The sequence below is a fragment of the Carassius carassius genome, chromosome 37 (assembly GCF_963082965.1).
Source record: "Carassius carassius chromosome 37, fCarCar2.1, whole genome shotgun sequence".
Taxonomy (NCBI): domain Eukaryota; kingdom Metazoa; phylum Chordata; class Actinopteri; order Cypriniformes; family Cyprinidae; genus Carassius; species Carassius carassius.
This window is the reverse complement of record NC_081791.1, coordinates 23,651,598-23,670,515: the sequence shown is the minus strand read 5'-3', so window position 1 is coordinate 23,670,515 and position 18,918 is coordinate 23,651,598. Positions and strand designations below refer to the sequence as shown.

General features: G+C 37.9%; 1 protein-coding gene across 1 annotated transcript; it reads right to left on the bottom strand.

Moving 5' to 3' along the window:
- Positions 1 to 968: 968 nt before the first annotated feature.
- LOC132118446 (LIM domain and actin-binding protein 1-like) lies at positions 969 to 17,951 on the bottom strand. The gene is made up of 11 exons (XM_059528288.1): positions 17,795 to 17,951; positions 15,222 to 15,373; positions 13,928 to 13,970; positions 12,485 to 12,820; positions 6,198 to 6,255; positions 5,823 to 5,926; positions 5,073 to 5,144; positions 4,621 to 4,666; positions 4,349 to 4,392; positions 4,106 to 4,239; positions 969 to 2,518 (listed from the first exon to the last, which is right to left on the bottom strand). Exons 2-11 carry the CDS (start codon positions 15,341 to 15,343, stop codon positions 1,564 to 1,566), a joined length of 1,914 nt encoding a protein of 637 aa, XP_059384271.1. The 5' UTR covers positions 15,344 to 15,373; positions 17,795 to 17,951; the 3' UTR covers positions 969 to 1,563.
- Between the last annotated feature and the right edge of the window lie 967 nt (positions 17,952 to 18,918).

Below are 18,918 nucleotides of genomic sequence, written 5' to 3'. Positions count from 1 at the left end.
CTCCAAGATCATCTGAATTCCTCCACTGGAATGTGGTTGCTTGGCGCATAAATGGGCGATGATCGTTTTGCTTTCACACAGTCTTACTAAATGGAGACTTGTGTTGAAGATGTTGATGTGCTGCTCTAATTGTAGCATGCACTCTTTTGCTAATGTGTACATAATAAAGAAATGGTTGTTTCCACACAAACTGTACTTGGGCTTGCAGTCAAATTCCTTTTCATACATTTTATACCTCCAGGGATGCGATAAAAAAAAAGCATTAACCCTTTGAATCCTCACAGTTACATGAGTAATTGAAATTAGGCTTGCTAATTGAAGGGTATAAAGAAGTTGATGTATTTTATGCATAATTGTCAACTAGAAATGAATTAGAGACTGTTTTGGCTTTGTGTGAACATTTATACTTGGTGTAAAGAAACATAACCAGAGACATTTAAATTGAGGTTTTCCCCACTGATGATGTCTGTCTCAGCTCAAAATAGATACAGCTACCATATTCATACAAATAATATTTAGACCGTCTGTTATTATTGTGTTAATGAGATTGCTTTGGCTCATACTAATAATGATAGCAGGACACAGAAAGAAATGTTGAGTTGTCAAATTGTGTCCAGTGGGAAAACACTCATTTTTGAATTGGTAACAGAGTCTAATTATGAAAGTGCAGATTTCAAAGTGTTGTTGCATTAAAAGAAATCAAATTACCAATTATTATGCATTTATTCTTGGTATATCATATCCTTTTCCCAAAAAATTGCGTTAATTATTTGTATATATTAATCTCTTATCAAAATTACTAGCTTCTTTGATGTTTTGCAATGAGTCTTAGCAACTGAGCAACTGATCAATTATTAACTGATTTTCCCACTGGTTACGGTTACAGCCAAAAATAAACGCCATACATAAAAAGAGGGGGGGGGGGTATAATAAGTTCCTCTGTAGAAAAATTATACTCTCACTCCAGATTTTGTAGTAGTAAATTTATTTGAAACAAAGTATTCCAAGATATTTTAGTCCTATGACATTTAAAATAGTTAAATAATACAATTTTGCAGTAAACTAAAACATTCAAAGGTTGCCAATGCTATCAAATGTGATACAGCCAGGGGTGTTTAACCTTTAAAGTACATCCAAGTGCATTACAGTAGTGATAGACCACTTGTGTGAGAAAAAAAAAAAGATGGGTGCTTAAATTGAACTGTAAGATTGGCCTTATTAGTTTCTTTTTTTCATTTAAAGATGCAACTTTTCTGAAAATGAACAGCAGCGGAATAAAATATTCCAGCCTATTAATATATAAAACAGAAAAAGTACTAATTAAAATTTCATAAAACTAGGCTTGAAGAGACGTAAGAGCTCTAGTGTATCTTCTAGACTAGAGAAACCTTGTGAGTAACCTGCCAACTACTGTGTTTTTAGTTCATTTATGTTTATAGGCACATGTATAAGCTGAAAACATGAAATTGCACAAAAGACAGATAAAGACCCACGAACGGAGTATACATGAAAATATGCTGGTGCTTCTGGGAAATGAAAGTTCATGGACATCTAATCTAGAACTCAGACCACATCATCCTCGTCCTCATCATAATAATGACGGTTCCTCTTAATGAGGTCCTCCACAGAGACATCAGCTCGGTCTTCTCCAGCTTCTTCTCCATCCCAAAAACCCACATCTTGTAAGGCCTGGTTCTCCTCGGGATCCAGCCCAGACTCGCTCTCGGGCGAAGATGAAGGACTGTTGTCTAGTGAGCTGCATTTTAGAGAGGACAGCTCCTCTTCTTGTGCTTCCACTTTCTCCTCCTGTTCCATCTTTTCCTCATCGTGTTCCTCCTTGGCTTCGGTTTCACCTTGTTCCTCCTCTTCTGATAGGTTGTGTTCGGTCAAATCCTCGGAAGAGATCACCGTGTCGGTGGTGGAGGAAACGGGTGACATTTCCTCCTCCGAGCTTGGCTTCTCAGTTGAAGGAGATCTTTGGCAAAACTTGCTGGGTTGGGTGACCGGCGGGGAGCTAAAGATGGAAAACGGCTTGCTTCTCTCCTTAAGTGAGACGCTCCTGCGAATCTTTGGGAGATCAGATTGGTCTGAGTTGCTTGATACTGCATCGCCCTCTGGAGGCCATTTCGGGCGGATGGGTTTGATGCCATTGCTGTCTGCAGATCCACACACTTGGGTTGCACTCTCATCCCCATCAGACTGTGGAGGCCAGGAGATTTTGAGCCGTCCTGTCTCCACTGGCTTTTCCATCCTCTCAGAATTGGCCTGGGTTCGGGTCTCTAAAGTGGCTGCAAGCACGTTAACTTTTACCAGTGGAGACTGCTCTACAGTTGGGCTGGAGGTGGTTTCTTGGGGTGACAGCTTGATTTGCTCCTCAGCTCCTTCTCCTCGCACCTCCCAAAGCTCTTTGTGGGGTCGGTGGCCAAAACCCTCATCATAGTTGCCCTTGGCCTTAAACAGCTGGCAGAAGTGCGGCTTGCAGTAGACGTTGTTGTGCAAAGAGGCGTAGTTCACCAGACTGACCAAAAGAGGGCAGCAAAACATGAGAGATTAGAAACAAACTAACTTTAACATCATTTAAATACACACATCCTGTCCTAAAAAGCACCCCAGATCATTTTAATAACAACATTTTTTTAGACAAGACGGTAGTAAGAAAATATAACCGGAAAAATGCCACATGACCTTCACTCATTTTCCAACAGAAACAGAAAAAAAAAATCTATTCAGACTAGCTAAATTTGTGACAAAACAACCCAAACCTTTTTATTCTCGCGCAAACCATGAATGTCACCTGTGTAACCATAGTAAATATCTAAGAATCAATAAGTAGGCCTATTTGTTAAAGTTGATCACAGTTGGCATAATGAGAAGTTAGTCAAATTTAAATTAACAGTTGTTTTGTTGTTCTGACTGAAGAACGGAGCGTTGAGTCCCGCGCAGATTTAGCATTACGTGACCCCTTATCTTGACATAGCCAAAGCAATACTTTCTTTATTGATAGGCCTATAAAATTTTACCACCCAGCAAACACATTTCATAATCAGTTACAGAGTTTTCTGTTGTAATAATTATTGAGTCAATAAACCACACATCAAGACATTATTAAAATTATTTTTTTTGTCGTTTTCATCCTGAAAAGGATGTTTAGTGTTCGTACGTAAAAAAAACAAAAAGGTCAAAAACATGGAAATAGTTTGTTATTTTTTACCCTATTGTTTGTTTTATTTATTTGCTCAATGTCTTCTGGGGTTTTGGTTCTTTTATTGTTGTAGATAGCCCATAGTATAACAAAAATATTCTCTCTCTCTTCATTGTGTTGGGGCCCCCCTGAACGGGCGAGCATGAAACCGGCCCTGCTCATACCTCTATCTCTGTAAATTACCGTGACTACACATGAAATATGAACACTACACGCATCTTTCTCATAGTGACAGGCAACTAGTCCAGTTCAGAAATTTAGGTTGCGCGACCTGAACATTTACGAGTTCAGGGACAGAATACGGTTGTCATTTTTGTAAATAATCGACAGGTGTATATATATAATCGAACATATTGTAAGCACTCAAATACAGAACTGACAACCGTATTCTGCTGCTGTGGATGTGGCCCATATGATTTTCTAAAAATTTAATAGTTTATATAAACATATAAAAAAATAAAAAAAGACTAAAATAACCCCAACATAATCTAGATATTCAACAAACATAACCTACACTGACGAGAATGCACAAGTGAATTTAAGTTAAGTTTGAAGTTTAGTTTAACATAACTAAACTTAAGTTTAACTTAGGTTCAGTCCATAAAGAATTCGTAGTAGTGTACTCGGTGTTATTTCAAAAGACGTGTGGTAGTTTTTAAAGTCTTAACAGTACAAATAGATACCATTAAAAAAGTAAAAAATATGACTAAAATAACAAAATATTGACTAAGAATATATTTTTGTCAGTGGACAAAAACTTCACAAGTAACACTGGCTATGCATGGGGTGAGCAAACGTATGATCATAAACTGACGAATAGGACACCCTACAGTCTTGTGCCTGCTACTGTCCACATCAAGTGTTTCAGTACAGGACCAGGCCATGGTGGAGTCTCGTCCGCACCTGAGTTTAGTGTTGCAGTAGGCACAGCGGAAGCAGCTGTTGTGGTAAATCTGCTGATTCGCTACAAGTTTCTCTAGCGGGTACACAGTCTTAAGGCACATGATGCAGGTTTCACGGACAGGCAAACGGAACATCTACAAGAACACAAAAACACATACAAATGTTTTAGAAAAAATACAGTGATAAACCTGTGTCACCGAACTAAAAGATACAAATAAAAGCTAATATTGTTTGAATACTCACCCTAACAGTTTTAGGTTGGTTTTGTTCAGGACTCATAACGGTGCCTGTAAAATGAGAGAAGAGTTAGAGGTTCAGCAAAACTATCTCTAGAGGGCGCTGACTTCCAAGTGACTAACAGTGCGTGTATTTGATAAAACACTGAGTTTAGTCATAAAATAAAGCATTATCAGTCTCACTATGTCAAAATACTTGCAATACAGTTCAACTTAGATTAATAACAAGTAGAAAATTCACTCATGATTTGTATGTTAGTATGGTTGCAAGAGACTCACCATTCCTGTCTGAACTGGGACTTTTCGAAGTGTTTGATTCAGAGCCCTGCAGATAGAAAGAGACCTAGTAAGTCTACAGTGCTAGAAACATTACTACTCAAATAATAATAATAATAATATAATCAGTTGTGTTCAAATGAGTTAACTTCAGCTGTAACCCATTCTGCTTTCATAATGTGACATCCGACTAAAACCAGATATTCTACAAAAATAAAACACATTGGAATTGACTGCATCATGAAAAGCAAGAGGAAGATTGGAGTCTGGTTGAAAAATCAAACGGATTCATGATGTCAGCCACAAAAGAAAGTCAGATGTGGGGCGAGTTGTTCGATGAATGATTAAGAAGCCAAACAATGTGCATGTACACTCTAATGCCAGTATCATACAGTTCATTAACAAAAACAATCAGGGTCTGTTCAGTCAGAGTATTTCTTGTTGTCAGTTCTCACAGGAGACAGTGGCGGCACATTTTCCTTCTGCTTCCCACTGTGACTGCGGACTTCATTGTCTGCTGGCTCACTCTGCTAGAAACAGGAACACAAAAAGGGAAAAGGTTATCTTTGTTCATGTGCTCCATTAAAGGAACAATTCACACAAAAATGAGCATTCTATTATCATTTTATGATCCGGAAGGCATTCCAATCCAAAACTTTAGGATGCAACACAAAATAACTTTTTCAACTGATTGCTTTTTGCTGTTTTCTCATGCAAATGCGATGGATGAGGCCGGAAGACATAAAACTTCAGAAAATGGTCTTATATGACTCAGCTGGCCTAAATGTCATTATTCTCGGATGATCCTGAAGTCTGAATAAACCAGAAATAATGCATTAACCATTAAGGTGGGTTTTATGAACGGATTCATTCTTTTCATTCACAAATTGGAGATGACGCGTAAAGATCTAAGGCCTCGGTCAAGATTCTTGGGGATTTTCAGTGACTTAAAAGTTGCATGAAAAGTTTCAGTCCCTGTTCATGTTTAATTGGAAAAAGCACTGAAGACAGTCAGTCATATGGGTTTGGAACAACACGAGTAAATGATGGCAGACTTCTCAATTTGGGAGGAACTATCCCTTCAAACCAGATGCAAATAGTATCAAGTCGGCAGAAAGACAACATTTGCATGTGATGAAATCATTCGGAGTGATCGTAACGGAGGCAGTGTTTATGGTGAAGGGGGTGGAGGGGTTGTCACTCACAGTCGGGGAGGAAGGGAAATCGTGCTTAGTCACAGCTGCGTGGTACATGGCCATGCGGTCCCTAAGAGGGGTGGACTCCGTTTTGACTCCCGAGTCAAGACTTTCTGTGAAGAACGGAAGAAAGAGAGTCAGATTAGTCAGTGAGGTCTCTAATAACTCAATGAAATACAATGGTAAAAAAAGTATGTGTGCCACAAGGTCAAAGTGAGAATGGGAAACAGGAATTTCCACAGAACTGCCATCAGCACTTTCCAGAAAGACAATTTCTACGGTGTTGCGAAAAGGAAGCAGGAAGTTCAAGATGTGAGATCATGTAACTGAAAACATATTGTGCAAGACTGGTGTGTGCATTTAGTGCCACATTTGATTCTGTACCTTTATCTTCCATGTTCTCGGATCCACGCTCCTCTGTTTTCCCAGGCTCTCTGGACACCTAAACAGACAAAGAAACCTGTGTTAATGAAGAGTGCTAAGCACAGAACAAAAGACAAAGAGAGCATTAAGAAGTCCTTCAAGTAAATGTGACTAGCCATTTGACACCCATTTTACAACTAGAATGTGAAGCCGTTCAGAATGAAATGTAATTTCATAGACTTTAAAGTCAGACTCGATGCAAATTTGATCTCATTTCCATTCTCTCCTCACAAATATCCAGTTTGTCATACCATCACATCCTTGTGGCTGCTAGGGACTGGAAAGTTGCTAAAGCATTGCTAGATGGTAGTTAGAGTATTCTGGGTGGTTGCCATGATGTTAATGTGCAGTTGCTAAGGTGTTGCATGTTGCAGTTGCTAGGACTTCATTAAGTGATCTGGGTGGTTGCTAAGGCATTGCTAAATGGTTGCTAGGGTATTCTGAGCACTTTTTCTTATGTGGTGGTTAAGGTCTTCCAGATGGTTGCAAGGGTGTCACTGAGTGGCTGCTAAGGTAAAGAGTTGCTGGGTGGTTTTTTTAACCCCACATTTAAATCTCTATGACATTCTGGTATCTAGATATGGCTAGAGGCCTTCAGGATTGCCAGGTGTGTGTAACAAAACCAACCCATTTTATCCTTTGTAAAGACCCGCCCCCCTTCTTTACTGTTGCAAAGTCTGACAAGCCGTGCCACTCTCAGTTTGTTTGTAAGACAAAAATGGCAGATTCAGCATTATGATCGTTTCAGGAAAAATGGACTAGCAAAATTGTGTTCTGGCTGGGGGTTCCTCTCCGTCAGAAATGATGTTCTGGTTTGCGTTTCTCAAAAGCAATTATGGTCACAAGCTCCATCGTTACCAATAAAGTTCAATGGAACTTATGACCATATTTATCTAACGATGCTTTTGGGAAATTCACCCCCGGGTGGATGATTTCACTTTAACTAAGAAAAAAGCCCTGGAGCAACATTATGAAAGTAACCCAATTCTGCAGGAAAACTGAGGATTTGGCAAGAGTTCTTCCTTCCAGTTAAGTCTCTAGGATTTTTTTTTTTCATGTTGGCCAGCAAAAAATAAATGGATACAAATATCTTCATATTAGACATTATTCAGTGCAGGATGAAATTACACCCCAAAGTTTAACACTCTTTTTAAGGGGTTTGTTGAAATCCCCCAACCCATGAGGTCAAGTAGTTCTTTAGCAAACAGCACTAATTAGCAAGGTGATAAGAGACATTTAACGCCGTGACAGCAGTGTTTAAACATGTCTCCTCCTCTGGCCAGCCAGCTCCTCCAGTGGCATCAATAATCCTCTAATGAGCTCCGAGAGCACCGTGGACAGACACCAGCGTCTGGCACACACACACACACACACACAACAAAAACCGCTCTCATGCAATTCTACACCCACAGACTGAGACACATGGAGACCAGAACAGACCCTGTTACTAAACCCTCAACATTAACCCTGTTGATGTGGCTGAATTGTACGACGTGAAATGCTTGTCACAATGTTTGATCCTAAACTTTTCCATAAATTATTCATTAAAATCACAGGCAACATTTCTAAAGTTCGAGCATCTGTTCCTGCTTGCTTACAATAATTTTATATAATAAAACTAGCAATTAAATGGGAGGGAAAATTTATTTCTTTATATAGTGATATTACAGCTTTTGTTTCAGAAAATGACATAAAAACATTTACTTTTCAAGTGCCTAGCAAATATAGTCCTACAACAGTGCAGTCAATCCCAGGACAAACACATCCTCCAAAAAGTCTGTTGGATCCATTGTCATTGTTCTCAGGAAAGCAGCACGGCAGGAACTAAAACTGACATCATCCCACCCAACAGAGAGTTTCCACATGTAACAACAACTGTATCGATCTGAAAGCCACGTCTCTTACCTATTTAAAATCTGACAGACAACAACGGACGCTCCACCGTGATTCCTGGAGATTTCCAGAGCCGAGTCTGTCTGCCTAAAGCCCGGCAGTGCTCTGAGAGCAGATTAGAGACGGTGAGCATGCCAGTGTTTTGCTGGCAGCAGCGGGAGGGATGGAAAGGGGGAGGGCTGAGAGGGTGGGGTGGGTTAGGCAGCTGCTTCAACCTCTAAATCCAACAAGGGGGCTGAGACCGGCCCACCCCCAATTGTGGATTAGCCATCAGCATGGCTACGGGGGAACCAGCCGGCCAGGCATCAGTGCAGCGTCTCCAGGCTGGTGTGCAGACACCAGGGGAGCGGAACATAAACACAGTACAAAAGGCAAAGGCAGCGCAGACATAGGGGGCATCAGCCCAGACAAAAGAACCTCTATTAATCCAAAGCACACAAAAGATGGGAACATCTGAACCACGGCCTGCCAGACATGAAGAGTGTCCTTGTGTTAGAGGATAAAATCTGACAAGATAAAATATATACAGTGCACATACTATATCTATCATTAAAAAAATCAGTACACTTTCATTTCATTTAATACTTGAAATAAAGTGGCACAAGGAAGATTTTTAAAGATTTTAAGAATATGCAATATTTTATCAATATTTAGCTACACATGTATTATTTTATTATTACTTTATTATTCTACTATTCTAGCATAATTAAGATGCTATTATATTTTATAAATTTAAACTCAGTATAAAATCCGTTTTATAATTGTCAATTTACATTTTAATTTTAGCTAAAGTTTTACTAATTTTATTATTGTCAAGTTTATTACATTTTATTAGTGTTTAATAGTGTTATTTTGTATTATTATTATTATCATTTATTATTATTATTGACAAAACACATTTTTGTGTTGACATTTTGTTATTGACAAAACACTCAATTTTTCAGTTTTATTAATTTTTGTAATTTTTGGTTTAGTCATTTTTAGTCTAGTCTATTTTTTATTTCAGTATTAGTTTAGTTCATGTAGTTTAGTTAACTAATATATACACCTGTGTGTGTGTGTATATAAAAATACTCTATATATACACCCATACATTTATTATTAATTTATTATCATTATTATTATTCCCACAAAATATGAAAATAATGAAATTAAAAACTGTACCAGTGATGCACACTGGATGGTAAAACATCTGCGAAAGTCTAGATTCTTATGAAATGCGTCCACCCTTCAGACTCTGCACGTCATTACATAGTCATATCTGGAACTTCTCTTTAATAAGCTGCTTTCTCAGCGGTTCATTACTCCGTTCAGCTCTCAAAGTAACCCAAATTAAATTTCAAGCGACATTCATAAAGAAAATCTCTGCAGCAGATTTAAAAAGAAATAAAAACTGCTGGAGGAGCTGGATGATGAATTCAAATGATTTCAGTCAGTGTCTCTCCCTCTTGACCATCCCTCAGGTTAGAGGAGAGAGGTTTGGCTTTGACGGGAGCAGAGAGCTTGAACCCTGCAGTAATCATGTGGACATCAGCCCCCCTGGGGAGAATAGTAACCTCAACCCTGTTTAATGATGGAAATGTCTTTTGAGAGGGTGAGGAGTTGGAGCTTAGCTTAAAAAATGAATCTAAATATTCATCAGTGTCACTACCAAGTCGAAAATGTCGGGAAAAAAGCACAGCAAATGAAGTCTGCTGCAACCAGATCATTGTGTGAGCTGAAGTGAAATCGAAACCGAATGAGCGTCCAGTGTTCTATTGACTCATTTTGTTTCCATGAAATGTCTGGTTGGACTAAACTTTTCACAACTAAATGAAAGTTTGGATTAGCGATGGGGAAAAAGTCTCTAACCCCAATAGGAAACATTGATATTTGCCTTTGCAAGAACCACTAACTAATGTGTGGTTCTAAGTTCATTGCATGCTGGGATGTTTTGAACCAGTAGTGATGCAGTGGTGATGCTACAATGGGAAAAAATGCTTTTGGTTTCAGTCTTAACCTCCCCTCCACCCACGCTAACTCTTTTGCAGATAAAATGTTGGGCACGACTCCCTTTGCAGTCCATGGAACAAACAAGAGACACCATTGTGTACAGTGAAATCCCAGTACATTTTGAACACATAACCTTTGAGAAAAAAGTCAGATGAAGACGAGGCACGACTAAAAGGACACCACAAGAATGTTCCTGTCACCTTGAAGCACACAGACTAGCAGAGAACAATAACAGTAGATCAGAAATTCAAATCAGTGGATCTTGTTTCAAAAGTAGCTTTAGTAGAACTAGGCTTCCACATCTTCTGACAAAATTTAATACAACAACATTAGAATGCTGTTGTTTTTTGGTTTTCTAACTCCAAGTATGAACAATAGGAGAAGTAATGCTAGAATTAGCAAGCAGCACTTACATTTAATGCAAGGTTAAAGAACACAAGTTAACAATAGTCATCCTACAGACTGTTTCAGAACAGTGAACCTACAGAAACAAGCTTAGAGCTCAGAGGGAGACTGGAGAAGCACACTGGTGTCTTCATGATCACAGACCATGTGACTCGCAGCATGACCAGTCTCTTGAATGGTTTGAATACAAGCAGATATCCAGCTATACTTTAAAGGGTAAGTTCACCCAAAAATGAAAATTATGTCATTAATGACTCACCCTCATGTCGTTCCAAACCCGTAAGACCTCCGTTCATCTTTAGAACACAGTTTAAGATATTTTAGATTTAGTCCGAGAGCTCTCAGTCCCTCCATTGAAAATGTATGTACGGTCTACTGTCCATGTCCAGAAAGGTAAGAAAAACATCATCAAAGTAGTCCATGTGACATCAGAGGGTCAGTTAGAATTTGTTGAAGCATCGAAAATACATTTTGGTCCAAAAAAAAAAAACGACTTTATTCAGCATTGTCTTCTCTTCCGGGTCTGTTGTGAGCGCGTTTACAACACTGCAGTGTAATGATGTCCGGTTCACGAACGTATCAATCGATTTAACTGGTTCTTCTTGAACCAATTCACCAAATCGAACTGAATCGTTTGAAACGGTTCGCGTCTCCAATACGCATTAATTCACAAATGAATTAAGCTGTTAACTTTTTTAATGTGGCGGACACTCCCTCTGAGTTCAAACAAACCAATATCCCGGAGTAATTCATGTACTCAAACAGTACACTGACTGAACTGCTGTGAAGAGAGAACTGAAGATGAACACAGAGCCGAGCCAGATAACGAACGAAAGATTGACTCGTTCTAGAGTCAAGAACCGGTTGCATCGGTTTTCGGATCACCAGTACACTGAACTGACAACCGTTTCTGTCGAATGCGTCCGATTCAAGAACCGAGGAGCTGATGATACTGCGCATGTGTGATTCAGTGTGAAGCAGACTGACACACAGAGCGTCTGAACCGAACTGATTCTTTTGGTGATTGATTCTGAACTGATTCTGTGCTAATGTTATGAGCGCGAGTAAACTGAAGGCTTGAATGAAGGTCAATAATCGCCAATGATGTCATTACGTCGAGCGCAAAAGAACCAGTTCTTCAACCAGTTTATTGAACTTATTCTTATTCTTCTGAACCAGAAGAACCGGTTTGCGGAAAAGAACTGAACTTCCCATCACTACTGGTGATCCAAAAACCGATGCAACCAGTACAGTATACCGTACATACATTTTCAATGGAGGGACAGAAAGCTCTCGGACTAAATCTAAAATATCTTAAACTGTGTTCCGAAGATGAACGGAGGTCTTACGGGTTTGGAACGACATGAGGGTGAGCCATTAATGACATAATTTTCCTTTTTGGGTGAACTAACCCTTTAAGAGGACATATGAGTAGACATACTACTTATTGTACTTCACGAGTCACAATGCAAAACATCCTCCAAGTCCGACCTGAACATTTATAAATGTGAACCAATCTGCAAAAACAGGCCATTTAGAAATTATACAACCATTCAAAATGAAGTTCGGAGTTGGTAATATTTTTAAAACACGTCTCTTGCGCTCACCAGGGCTGCTATTAGTTGATCAAAAACCGAAATATTCTGAAATATTATTATAAACCGTTTTCTAAATTTTAAAGTGTCATTTATTCCTGTGATCAAAGCTGAATTTTCAGCATCATTACTCCAGTCTTCAATCACATGATCCTTCAGAAATCATTCTAATATACTGATTATTTATTATAAGAAGTCTCAATTAACATTTGTAAGATGGAAAAAATATTATAATTTTAAAAAGTTAAGGGGTCAGGCTTTTAAATTGCACACGCCCTTTTCAACTTCACACACACAGACACACAAGTACTGTTATCTACTAAACTGACAAGAAGTCCAGTTTAGATCATTATTTGTACTTACATTGTTGTGAGAGGTCTCGCCTTTCTCAAACATCATCTTCAGACTGTTGAGAGGCACTGTTGGCCTTTCGATGGGCACATCTCTTTGCATCCACTTCTCCATCGCCTGGTCACTGTCGCTCAACAACTGGGTCTCTGTGCCGTCAACAAGCTGGCCGTCCGTGGACTCCAGTGAGGTGTTAACACTGCGATCTAAAGGCTGTCGCTGATGGTTCTCCTGCTTTCTGGAGTGTGTTTGGGGTTCTGGAGATGTAGGCGTTTCGGCTGGTTGTTCCCAGAGCTGCTTTAGGACACTCAGATTGCCGTTGCGCAAGGAAGGAGTCGACTTCTCTAAAGACTGTGAAAGAACAAAGAGACTGTCAGGACAGCGTTCACTTCAGGGGTTTCTCAACTTTTAAACCAATCTCGACAGAAGACAATGGAGTCTGAATGTACTGCTCTATTACTATCTAAACTGAAATTTAAACAATAATAAAAAAAATTTAAAAAATCAAGTAACCGTATATACAGATTTAGTTATCTCAATTTTAAATTTTGAATGAATTAAAAATACTTATACATACACTCATGATTAAAAAAAAACATTACTGACTGAAAGACTCCAGGGCTTTAATGACAATTTTGACACAGAAAAAGACTAAGGAAAAGCAGTAAGCAGATAAAAATGACAGAGTATCTTGTCAATATATGGATTAGTAGCGACTGGATAAACTAGATCATTGTTAGTCTGTTAGGAAAAGGTTGACTACAAAACCTTTAGAAACCCGGCAAATGGAAGGAGTGGCTCCCTCAGACTGTGCTGGTGGAAATGAGGGGGAGAAAAAAAATGCAGCACCAGATGCTAGTCTTTCGAAACTATCTGCATGAGGGAATTAGGCCAAGCCCCTTACAACAGGACAGACGAACCAGGAAGAACATAAAGAGAGGAAGTAGTGACAGGAAACAGGGAAAAAAAGAAAGTTTGTGAAAGATATTACATATCCAGGTTGGGTAAGGGGTTAACATTTAAGGTTCAGTTTAACAACAATGGAACAGAAAGCAAAACTTTAAATAATAAAAAAAAGGTTTAACCAAACCTCAATTCAAAACCTTAACCTATACCAAAACAGCTGCATTCTCTTCCAAATACAATCATATAGTTCATACCTACATCCACAAGAGTAGCATCCTGTTCATCCTCATTTCTCCAGCCCCTGACATACTCTTACACCCCTTAATGAAGCTTCCTCGTAGTGTTTTATGAAGAAACTACCATTCAGAAGACACAGATTGACTGGGGCAGTTATGTAAAGCGCATAGGAATTACCTCCAGATTAAGACGTCTAAATAGGGATTGTGATGACTGGACACTGAATGCATGTGTGTGTAAACAGCAGCAGCAGTATAGTAGTGCGGTTTCCAGATAGATAGCTAGATAATGAATAGCAAAGTGGTGAGAACTTACTTTTTTCTTGTCTGAACTTGTTTCTTCTGCTGCCTTCTGGTACCTGAGAAGAAACGAAGCGGAGGTGTTCACTCAACTTAAACTCATGAAGGGTAGCTGGTTTCTATGAAGAAGTTAACAAAGCAATCCTCAGAAGCTTGACTTCTCTGTTCTGAGATGTATCTTTTATCGGCTTAGAAATAAAAATCACTTTTGATCATTGGTGGCCCCTAGTGGTCACATGTAGCAGTGCAAACCGATGAACTGGACTGTCTTGATTTTGCTTCCAGTTTTATTTTTATGGCAAATTTGAAATCTAGCCTAAAGAGGTTTCAGATACACTAACCATCTGTTGGAAGGATTAAAAAAAAATTCCCAAGCACCGAAAGCAGGAAGTTCATCTGGTTTTCAAAGGAAATCCATTCAAACTAACCCTTGGTTCTAAATGTAGGTTAGTTGGAAAGAAAAACAGTGATAAAGACAATGAAAAAATGATGATAATCACAGTCCTGCAGGCTTGAACAAATGCAACCGTTTAAAACCGCCGAATACCAAACAAATGATTTATATGTGCCCACACCTATCACGGGTCAGTAATCAGATTCTAAACTATTTACTCCTTCACTTTGAATACTTTAATGCTCACTAAGCCAGCTGGCAAATCTACAGTACTTGGGATGGTGAAGTCATTGATGTAGGTGTAGAGAGGAAGCCAAAAGCAGAACGCTGGAAAAGACATTAGAAAATCTAACAGGCGATGCACTGGAACAACTCCAGATGCTTTGAGAAATTCCTCCGCACAGGAAATACACTGACCGAGCTGCTTCTAATGAGTCGTTCAGCAGATAAGTAGCTTTAAATCGAACATGTACACTAGCGGACCGATATCTGAGACCAGACTGAAAATGAGGAATTCAGTTTGGAACTTCGATCGGAAGCGTTTGTGTTTTTAAAACAAGAAATAAGTAAGTATTGGGAGTTCTAGCAAGTAAATTATGCAAAGAATATCATTTGTAATAAGGTTAAACTGTATTCAATTTACTCATTAACTATGTGTCTGGGTGTTGACAGTATCACTATAGGATCTGACGGCACTTTCTACTGATGAACCTGATAATGTTGGAGTAGAGGTCTGAACATCATAAACCAATTTAGAACAAAACAGCTGCTTTCTTTTAAAACAGTGGTGCCTTGTAAAAAGGTTTAGTAACAAGCTATAAAGAGCACTGAAAGAGTGCTGAAGTGAAAGCAATTTGGAGAGGTTAAAGGACAAGTGAGATTAGTTTTAGATATGCAAATCCTGAAATTTGTTTACTTGGAAAATCGCTCGGCAATGGCCATGTTTTTGCCTCGGACGCCAACAATGGAGAGCTCCTTTGCCGTAACTCGCAAGGACTGTGAAGCCCATTGCCCACGTTGAAAAGAACTGACTGCCATCTTGGTTTCCTGATGTCTTCAGTAGGATATCTGTTAGGACAGAGGCATTTCAAATATTAAAATCAAGACAAAATGACTTGTCCCTTTGATGATTATATAATCATAGACTCTCAAAAAACCACCCAAATATATGGAAAAGCTAGATTTTTTTAGTACCACTTATTAAACTTTTAAAATCAATTACAATATCAGATGATAAAGTTATAATTTTTCCAAAACTCTCTTAAATATAAAGGTTCTGTATTGGCACTGATGGTTCCATGAAGAACCTTTTTAAAATCCATGAACTTTTCTTTTCCACAAAAGGTTCTTTAAACTCTTAAAAAAAAAAAAAAAAAAAAGGCAGCAAGGACATAGAAAAAAAAACATTTTGGTTCCTCAAAGAACCTTTTTGGAAGAACCTTTTTTTTCCTTAATGTGAAGAGCATTTTAAAAATCTAAAGAACCTTTTTTGACTATAAAGAACCTTTTGTGCATTGAAAAGGTTCCATGATGTTAAAGGTTCTTCATGACATAATAGATGCCAATAAATAACTTTTATTTTTAAAAGTATAGACTATAAAAAAAGTTCTATAGAATAAAAGAAATGGTTATTGTAAGAACTGTTAAAAGGTCCTTTAGGGAACCAAAAAATGGTTCTTCTACAGTGAAAACCCCTATTTTTCAGAGTGTAGATAGAAATGTGGTTAATTTTATTTTATTAGAAAACTGAAAACCCTACAATCAAACAATAACAAAGCATTGCAAAGAAAGGCATCCAATTATTCTCAGCAACCATGTGATTGCACAAATCAAATGTGTCATGATATCCCCAAAACACCTGCGGGACATTCAAAAGCGGGATGAATTATTCTTTTCTCATATCACTCTTGAATGAGTCATCATTCGGCGTCAGTGCACAACACCTGCAGCTGCTCACCTGATCATTCATACATGCTCAGACTTATGCCTGATGTCACGGGAAATAGTGGAGCAATGCTCTTATCACATTCTGTCATGTTTGTTAAGATACTTATAAAATTCACAGAAAACCAATCACCTGTGAGCAACCGCAACCCTCTCTTTCCCCATGAATTCATCATGTACACACAGGTGAGAGTCTTACATGAATAGACAGAAACTGCTGGAAATTATCCATGTAAAGATTAGGATCAAAAAGGAATTTTCCTCGTCACAGTGATTTTCTCAGTAAATAACCATCATTAGGTTTCAATAATGCTAATATTAATTCCTCAAATTAGCCAGCATTAGCTTTAGAAATATATCAGTTCAAACATGTTCTCTGTTGAGCAAATGGCTTCGTTTTGGGGAAGAAGCAGTTTCCCAGTTAAACATCACTGACGCTGCTGACAGCAACTGAGTCATCATTACCTCAGATTACATCAAACCATAAACAGACTTTTAATCTGCCATGTAGTCTGGTGCCTGAGAAAGTATCACATCAAAGAAACCCAGCAATGAGCTTTATTCAGTTTTAATGCTCTGAGAGATCTTCGTTTTCTCAAGGATCTCTTGTATTGAGACATTAGGATGTGACTCTCTCTCTCTCGTCTCATCTCATAAATCAGGACTTTCTAAAAGTCAACAAACTACAGTCGAGGGCTTTCCAAAATTGCTGATTTGCTTCAAGTAGACACTCATCCATCCAGCATACACAACAGGCTTCTGCTTAAATGACATGGGAACATTCAGAAGAATTCAGTGACGCAGAAATATCACACTCAGGTCACATCAGCATGCTTAGACAAGTCTTTTTTATTACCAGAGGTTTGAAAAAAAAAAAATCACAAAAAGCAACTAATAGCTATAGTCAAATTGCCTTTCAGTATTAAAAGTTCATAACTTTTCCAGGCCTGGAAATCAGTTTTTAAAAATAAAAGCGTGTAATAAAAAAAAAAAAAATTGGTTTTTAAATAACCGCAGCATTAAGCAATTCTCAGCAATTCTGTTTCCTCAGAATCATGTTTCAAATGAATGCACATTTCCTTTTAAATTGCTAAGATTATTTCAAATAAATAAAAATAATCTGAAATATTTTGTTTAGTTAATTCACACAACAACATTTTCATGACAATTGATGCAATGCACAAATAAAGCTGAAATTTATGTGCTCATTTAACGTCGATAACATAAATTTGATAACATTTAGCATTAAACTACATATTAAAAATGACTTTTATTAACAAATGCAGTGTCTCTATGAAATAGTATTTTTTCATTACATTTTATCTCTTTTAAATTCACATAGAAAGTTAGATAAATCAACTCCAGGGCCTCTTACAGAAACATATGATTGTGAGACCATTGAAAGCAAATTGAAAAGTGAGAAGCAGCTCAATCAAACAAAACCATGAAGCATGCATTCAAAAATCAAAACATGACAAGCTTGTGTTCCCTCTGAACTCATCAACAAAACAAAGGCCCATCAATCACACATTTAAACATACTTACTTTAAGCTTGCAGTCGATCAAGCCTCCTCTTGCAGTCTTTCAGTGGATGTGCTGAGAGTTTTCTTCTTGGCCTCTCAATGCTCTGAACACTGCCTCTGTTCACTCTCACATTGTTTGTGAGTGAGGAAATATACTGACTCCTCTCAGCCAATAGGAAGAGAGCTGCTTTGCACCTAACAGGTAAGGCTCCTCCCACTTCCGGGCTCAGCAGTTCATCATCAGACTCTCAGCAGGATAGACAGACTGAGTCAACAAGGCCTCTACTCAGTCTGGGAATCCCACAAGATTCCTGGAAGTGAGCAAAAGTCCCTCCTCCACATCCGGCTCATATTTCACTCCAAAATCAAAAGAAAAATTCATTAGGACAATAAAGATTGTAAGTTGTGTGCAGCTACAGTTTTGCAGTTTTTGTTTCTTCACATTATTTACTCTTTTTTTTTTTCATTGGAGATTCTTATTAAAGTGTCATCTAATATAAAATAAAACTGGAAACAAAGCAATGATGTCTCACAGAGGAGTCTGTCTAGGAGTCTTCAGGCAATAGATCAGGTTTTTTTTTTTTTTTTTAAATCCCAGTCACATGGAAGTCTTGCTTGAGACTGGACACAACATTCCACAGTGTTAGATTACAGAACAATATATATATATGTCTGTGTGTGTGTGTGTGTGTGTGTGTGTGTGTGTGTGTTTCTTCAGAAAAATGTTTTCAAATGGATAAATTAATTAATTTCATAAATAAATGTAAAAAAGAAAAATCTATTCAAATATCAAATCATGTGAAATATTTTGTTGTATAGTTATTTGTATTATGCAATGCTTTATTTGTTTTATCTCACTATATTGTTATATTTATTTTGCTGAGCACATTTATTCACATTTTTATAGATATCGATAAAACAGAAGTACATGAACTTTTGAAATTTTCTTATGAAATTAGCATTTTTCTCAGGCTCCAATATATGTGTAGGTTCAGTAATTTCACTTTAATGACAGTGAAAAGGTTATTTTCATTGCCATTGAAGTGAAATAACTTAACATAAGCATAGGAGCCTGAGAAAAATGCTCATTTTAGAAGACAACTCTTCAAATATATATAATGGACACTAAAAAAAGCCAAATTGTTA

Excerpts from the sequence above, each read along its gene's own strand:
- LOC132118446 (XM_059528288.1), bottom strand. The coding sequence starts at position 15,343 with ATGGCAGTCAGTTCTTTTCAACGTGGGCAATGGGCTTCACAGTCCTTG. Across the intron at positions 12,821-13,927 it reads CAAGTTCAGACAAGAAAAAA|TCTTTAGAGAAGTCGACTCC; the intron begins GTAAGTTCTCAC and ends GTTCTTTCACAG. Across the intron at positions 5,927-6,197 it reads CGAGAACATGGAAGATAAAG|AAAGTCTTGACTCGGGAGTC; the intron begins GTACAGAATCAA and ends CGTTCTTCACAG.